This window comes from Heterodontus francisci, chromosome 1 (genome assembly GCF_036365525.1).
Source record: "Heterodontus francisci isolate sHetFra1 chromosome 1, sHetFra1.hap1, whole genome shotgun sequence".
Taxonomy (NCBI): Eukaryota; Metazoa; Chordata; class Chondrichthyes; order Heterodontiformes; family Heterodontidae; genus Heterodontus; species Heterodontus francisci.
This window is the reverse complement of record NC_090371.1, coordinates 109,540,838-109,548,346: the sequence shown is the minus strand read 5'-3', so window position 1 is coordinate 109,548,346 and position 7,509 is coordinate 109,540,838. Positions and strand designations below refer to the sequence as shown.

Genomic DNA, 7,509 nt, shown 5'->3' with positions numbered 1-7,509 from the left:
AAATATCCCCATCCTCAATGATGGGGGAGCCAAGAACATCAGTGCAAAAGTTAAGGCAGAAGCATTTGCAACAATCTTCAGCCAGAAGTGCCGAGTTGATGATCCATCTCGGCCCCCTCCTTAAGTCCCCAGCATTACAGATGCCAGACTTCAGCCAATTCGATTCACTCCGCGTGATATCAAGAAACGACTGAAGGCACTGGATACTGCAAAGGCTATGGGTCCTGACAATATTCCGGCAATAGTACTGAAAACCTGTGCTCCAGAACTTGCCGCAATCCTAGCCAAGCTGTTCCAGTCTAGCTACAACACTGGCATCTACCCGGCAATGTGGAAAATTGTCCAGGTATGTCTGACAGGGCCACTCAGCACCTGACCTCATTACAGCCTTGGTTCAAACATGGACAAAAGAGCTGAACTGCTGTTTGTCATTTTTATAAATGACCTGGAAGAGGGTGTAGAAGGGTGGGTTAGTAAATTTGCGGATGACACGAAGGTCGGTGGAGTTGTGGATAGTGCCGAAGGATGTTGTAGGGTACAGAGGGACATAGATAGGCTGCAGAGCTGGGCTGAGAGATGGCAAATGGAGTTTAATGCGGAAAAGTGTGAGGTGATTCACTTTGGAAGGAGTAACAGGAATGCAGAGTACTGGGCTAATGGGAAGATTCTTGGTAGTGTAGATGAACAGAGAGATCTTGGTGTCCAGGTACATAAATCCCTGAAAGTTGCTACCCAGGTTAATAGGGCTGTTAAGAAGGCATATGGTGTGTTAGCTTTTATTAGTAGGGGGATCGAGTTTCGGAGCCACGAGGTCATGCTGCAGCTGTACAAAACTCTGGTGAGACCGCACCTGGAGTATTGCGTGCAGTTCTGGTCACCGCATTATAGGAAGGATGTGGAAGCTTTGGAAAGGGTGCAGAGGAGATTTACTAGGATGTTGCCTGGTATGGAGGGAAGGTCTTACGAGGAAAGGCTGAGGGACTTGAGGTTGTTTTCGTTGGAGAGAAAGAGGAGGAGAGGTGACTTAATAGAGACATATAAGATAATCAGAGGGTTAGATAGGGTGGATAGTGAGAGTCTTTTTCCTCGGATGGTGATGGCAAACACGAGGGGACATAGCTTTAAGTTGAGGGGTGATAGATATAGGACAGATGTTAGAGGTAGTTTCTTTACTCAGAGAGTAGTAGGGGTGTGGAACGCCCTGCCTGCAACAGTAGTAGACTCGCCAACTTTAAGGGCATTTAAGTGGTCATTGGATAGACATATGGATGAAAATGGAATAGTGTAGGTCAGATGGTTTCACAGGTCGGCGCAACATCGAGGGCCGAAGGTCCTGTACTGCGCTGTAATGTTCTAATTCTAACTCAAGAGGTGAGGGGAGAGTGACTGCCCTTGCCATCAAGGCAGCATTTGACCGAGTATGGCATCAAGGAGCCCTAGCAAAACTGAGGTCAATGGGAATCAGGGGGAAAACTCTCTGCTGGTTAGAGTCATACCTAGCGCAAAGGAAGATGGTTGTGCTTGTTGGAGGTGAATCATCTCAGCTCCAGGACATCCCTGCAGGAGTTCCTCAGGGTCGTGTCCTAGGCCCAACCATTTTCAGCTGTGCTTCATCAATGACCTTCCTTCAACCATAAGGTCAGAAGTGGGGATATTCGCTGATGATTGCACAATGTTCAGCAACATTCGCGACTCCTCAAATCGTGAAGCAGTCCGTGTAGAAATGCAGCAAGACCTGGACAATATCCAGGCTTGGGCTGAAAAGTGGCAAGTAACATTTGCCCCACACAAGTGCCAGGCAATGACCATCTCCAACAAGAGAGAATCTAACCATCTGCCCTTGACATTCAATGGCATTACCATTGCTGAATCCCCCACTATCAACATCCTAGGGGCTACCATTGACCAGAAACTTAACTGGAGTAGCCATATAAATACCATGGCTACAAGAGCAGGTCAGAGGCTAGGAATCCTGAGGCGAGTAACTCACCTCCTGACTCCCCAAAGCCTGTCCAAGCCTCTACAAGGCACAAATCAGGAGTGTGATGGAATACTCTCCACTTGCCTGGATGGGTGCAGCTCCAACAACACTCAAGAAGCTCTGCACCACCCAGGACAAAGCAGTCTGCTTGATTAGCACCCCATCCACAAACATTCACCCCCTTTGCCACCGACGTAGTGGCAGCAGTGTGTACCATCTACAAGATGCACTGCAGCAATGCACCAAGGCTCCTTGGACAGCACATTCCAAACCAGCGACCTCTACCACCACGAAGGACAAGAGCAGCAGATGCATGGAAACATCACCACCTGCAAGTTCCCGTCCAAGTCACACACCATCCTGACTTGGAACTATATCGCCGTTCCTTCACTGTCGCTGGGTCAATATCCTGGAACTCCCTTCCTAATAGTACTGTGGGTGTCCCTACCTCACATGGACTGCAGCGGTTCAAGAAGGCAGCTCACCACCACCTTCTCAAGGGCAATTAGGGATGAGCAATAATTGCTGGCATAGTCAGCGACACCCACTTCCCATGAATGAATAAAAAAAAAAGCCTGCAGAGAATTCAGGTACAGGTATTCAGTGGCCTAACCAATGATTTTTAAAGGGACCACTGGAAGCTGCTCAAAGAGAGGCCAAAGAAATGTTTATTTTCACCTTTTTGGCCCAGGAGAAGCAGGAGTGCCCCTCATACCTTCATTTTAAAAAAAAACTCTTGACTGCTGCTGGCATATTCAAGGATCATTACCTGACTTTTCCTGACCATCAGTTTGAGGTAGTCCAGTTAATACAACTTCTTTTTCACTTTGATATAGGCTAGGATAAACTACATACAACATGAGGTGGAGTTAAATTGACCATTGTACTGGTTATACTTAATTTATATGATTCATTTCAGTCTTGCCAACATGTTTAATTATGGCTATCTGGTTCTACGATTCAATGCTTAAAACTACAACTTCTAAAAGACAGTGGTGGAAAAGCTGATCTGTTTCTCAGATTTTGGCTAGAATTTTACACCCCCCAAAGAGCGAGCTGGTGGTGGTGGGGGGGGGGGGGGGGGAAGGGGGGACATAAAATGGAGTATGAGGCTCAGGGGGCCCTTCCCGACCTGCTCCCACCAATTTATGCAGGACGGCGGTGGCGAGAAACGGCCACCAGCGCCCAGACTAACCAAGGCCCTTCAGTGGCCAATTAACGACCTGTTAAGGGCCTCCGGCCGCCACCACGGAGATTTTACTGTTGGCAGGTGGGTGGCCGAAGCCTTAGAAAAACCGCCTGATAAATCATGTGTGGCTGTACGCCACCTGACCCTTTTAAGTAGTTGGAGCGGACCCTGTGCCCGACAGAGGGCCGCCCCCACTGCCCCAACACCACCCCCCCCTCCCAACGTCCAACATGACCCCCACCCTCCCCAACTGACTCCCCTTGCCGGGGCCCGACTGATCGCCCCCGGCAACGTGCCAAAAACTTACCCATTTTCAGTTGCTCCCCAACATCTTCCTTCTTCAGCTGGGTTGCAGTTCCAGAAATGGCCACCTCTCCCAGTGGCGCTGCTGGGACTAAGAGCTACCGGCCCACTGATTGGCCGGCAACTCCATTAGGCGGGACTTCCTGTCTCAAGGAGGTGAAAGTCCCACCTAAGACCAATTAAGGGCCTGGGGACCATTAAATCCAGACTGGCTCCCCAGGCCCTGTGGAGGTGGGATCGTCACCGACGTTTTAGTTGGTGGACGGCTCCCCTCCGCCCACTGTAAAATTCCGGCCCCTATCTTCAGGCAACATGATCACAATACATTGCACTGTCAATCTGCCATTCAACAGAGAATAGCTTACTATCGAGACAAAAAAAGACAAAACCCTTACCACTCCCACTTACAAATATTTTCAAAAATCTAGGATAATCTACCTTTTAAGTAGTATTAAGAGTAGAACAGCAATTTGTTGATACTTTTCAGTTGAGGTTAAAAGGTGGCTCATTCCAAAAACCTGATTCAAATTCAAACTACTTCTCTCCTGGAATTTTGGACTTCGTCACTTGGTTAAGTACTTTAACCTGATAGAGAAAACAGTGCTGGATATTTTCCAAAATAATTTAACCAGGGTCACTTTATTGATATTTATTACCCATCTGCTTGTTGTTTTCTCAGTGTTTTCCTCTAACAAACAAATGCAACTGGACTCACATGTATGACATTTTGTATTTTTATTCAAAACACAGCTATTAAGAAAGCAGGTTTTGGTCACGACATTGTTCATTGATTTCATAAATGCTTAAGCCAACTTTGCAGTTTTACAGAAAACAAAAGTTGATCCAATTAAAAATATTTGATATTGAAATTAGTATTTCTGAATATTTACTTTAACAATCTGTGCTTCGTCTTCTGTTTTTGCAGTTTGTTACAAGTATCAGACATCCTAACAGCATCCAACAGTAGGGCAAATATTCAGTTCCTTTCAACATTCCAGCTCGAGGCTACCAGCAGCATAAACTGCTTGATTTGTCTGCTCTCTATATTTGCAAATATCCATCTTCCTAACTCACTCCTGCAATAAATTTAAACATCCAAGTCAAAAATCAACGATCTTATAAAGGCACTTGAGAATATAAATTCATCTTCAGTGCTAGTCGATTAGCTGTCCATTTTGCACTCCACTAAATTTTAATTTCCATTCATTTCAAATGGAAAGGAAGGTGAGTGAACTGTAAGATAGGCTCCCGATTCACTATTGCCCAAGATGAATTTATACCCTTGGTATTTTTTTTTTAAAAAGCTCTAATTTGTTTTTAATAAGGAATCAATTTGATTATAGAATTGCTGTCTTGCCATAAACACAAGAGCAAGTGTAGGGGAAAGAGATCAAACTGTAATAGTGGTGGCATGTATACGACTACAGTATCCCATGCTCTCTTTAAATCTTTAAAGGATGTCTGCATTAGAGCATAATGATTAATCCGAAAATTAACAGCAATATCATTCTTTCCTTAAAAAGGTTCCAGTTGGCATTCTTGCAGAAACTGCAAAGCAAAATTGTATAAGAATCCAGTCTTACAACACTGTAAATATCTGACACTAAATATTATGCTCATTCGTGCATAACAGCTTGAGAATAATCTAAGATCAACACACAACTTATTTTAGTCATTAACAACACAAATATTTTTGGATTCATAAAATGATTGTCCCTCAGTTTGGGGAGGAAAATTACACAGCATATGCGCTGCATTATTTTAACTAATATTCTAGTAGTTGGGCATGTTGCTCCTGACGATATTTATTCTGTTCTGGGGTGAAGTTCTATCCAGATGCCATTTTGTGGACGCAGAATCAATTCACCCACAAGATGGAGCTCATCACGACTTTGCTTTGTTTCCACGTGGAATCGTCGAAGAATGGAAGACAAAATTACCTTCTCCTCAATTAGTGCAAATTTTTGGCCTAAATTGAATAAAAATAATTAGGTATAACATTTCAAAACATCACTGCACAAGTATAGTGTCTTTAATATCATAAAGCATCATAAAACACTTCACAGAGGCAAAAACCAGGCACTGAGGAATGATGGGAGAAAAGCTAAGGAAGAGGACTGAAAGCATGGTTAGAAATGTTGGCAAGGGGAAAGGGGCAGTGTTCCAGAGTGTGACACCGAGATAGATGAAGGCTTTATGACTGAATGTTGAGTTGAGGGATGGGAGGATGAAAAAGATGCCAGAGTAAGAACAGAAGAGGTTGCACACTGGAACACAGGGCTGAAGGAGGCTGCAGAGATGGGAAGGGGTGAGGCCTTGGAAGAGCTTTTTGGGAAGCACCAACATTTTGAATGTTAAGTATTCAGTGGCAGGTAGCCAATGGAGGTTGTCAGGGCAGAGGTGACAGAGGACCAGGATTTAGAGCAGGCCAGGATGTTGGTACCAACATTTTGGATAGGTTGCAGTTAATGTTAGATGGGGCTTGGGAAAAGAATTGGAATGGCCTAGCCAGGAGCTTACAAAAGTGTGGGTTTCAGTGGCACTGGATTGAGCTGGGGGCTGAAGGAGGTGATGTTGCAGGAGTAGAAATAGGGAGGCTTGGTGGTTGCAAGAATGCAGAGTTTGAAGCTCTGCTCAGAATCAAATGGGACACTGCAGTTGTGCACTATTTGGTTGGGCCTCAGTCAGTAATGTGGAAGGGGAGGGGTTGGTGGAAATGGAATCACAACTATTGCACCTTTGATAGTTAAGTAAAGCTATAGATACAATTCATCATAAGGCTGCCTGCACTGGACCTCACAAACAGGAAAACAATCTTTTATGTCAGTGTTATTTGCAGATATATTGATCTACTGTTAACAATGAAGGTTTTCAACTTGATGGAAGGGGAGTTGGGGGGGGGGGGCAGTGCTGTGACGCGTGATTTTACCTCGGAGTGGGTTTCCAGTGGGAAACTGCTCAGGTGAGATAACTTCCCACCTGCCAGTGGTACCAGGAAATAATGGGGAGGGGGAAGTTCTTGCAAAAGGGAGTGCAAGTGAGGTGGGAGTCCTTCCTGGCCGGACAAAGGGATGTTTTCCACTTATCTTTTGGGCCTCTCCTTCCTTCCCTGGAGTTAATGAACTGGTTTCACCTGGCGGAAAAACCAGTGTCGCTTCCCCACTCAGTCTCGCATAATAGGACCCCATTACTTTAGGCATACATAACTATCTCTGCAGAATCTTTGATATTACAACCACAAGCTGAGGGCACTGCCTGACTTCTGAGCAGGCAAGAAACTCTCTTTATTTTGACTGCCCACCTGCCTGGTTTCCACCAGGTGGGTCAGATTAAAATCCGCCCCTTGAAAATAATAAATAATTCTGCATTTTCTAAAACCTTTTCCTCAATAAAAGTTTTAACTTTTGAAATACAATTTAAAAAATTAATACATAGCAGCAATGTTTGTTTTAATTAACAGTTGAAGTCCTGTGGTCAAAGTAAAGGTTGTGTCTTTCTGTGGAGTAAACTTTTGTCTTCAACAGCTGGGTAAGAATTTAGCAAAGTGAATCACCCAGAAGCTGCCTGATTTTCATTCCACTGATTCAATGGTGATCCGCTCTGCCACATTACTGCCCATGTGGGAGAAGATGAAAATTTACTCCATGTCTTTAACTGAAGTTTGTCATCCTGTGCCACTTCTTAAAACTCACACATTTGGGCCAGGATTTCGTCTTGATGACAGGAGTCTCGACCACTGGCAAAAGCACCGTTGAGAGCTCTGCGTTGTCTCCTCTGGGGAAGGACCGCCAAATCAAGTGCCAATTCGACACTGAAGTGGACAGCGGCGGGCCTTCCCCAGGATCAAGGACCTCGGCGACGGAAGTCCCGCCTGCTGAGAGCTGCTGGCTAATCAGAGGTCGGCAGCTCTTTAACTGACCAGTAGCACCATGCCGGTAATGGACTCAACCGAGGCCCTTGAACCAGGCCACAGGTAAGTCTCAGCGGGAGGATCTTTGCGGGGGAGGGGGTGGCTCTCAGCAGGGTCCCTTGTTCA

The 7,509-nt window shown here is 45.3% G+C and overlaps 1 protein-coding gene across 1 annotated transcript in view; it reads right to left on the bottom strand.

Moving 5' to 3' along the window:
* Positions 1–4,191: 4,191 nt before the first annotated feature.
* LOC137371574 (cytochrome P450 4V2-like) overlaps positions 4,192–7,509 on the bottom strand; it is an 80,487-nt gene continuing 77,169 nt past the window's right edge. Inside the window, exon 11 of the mRNA XM_068034415.1 lies at positions 4,192–5,442. Coding sequence (XP_067890516.1) covers positions 5,279–5,442 — 164 coding nt within the window. The 3' untranslated portion in view covers positions 4,192–5,278. The remainder of the gene's footprint in view (positions 5,443–7,509) is intronic.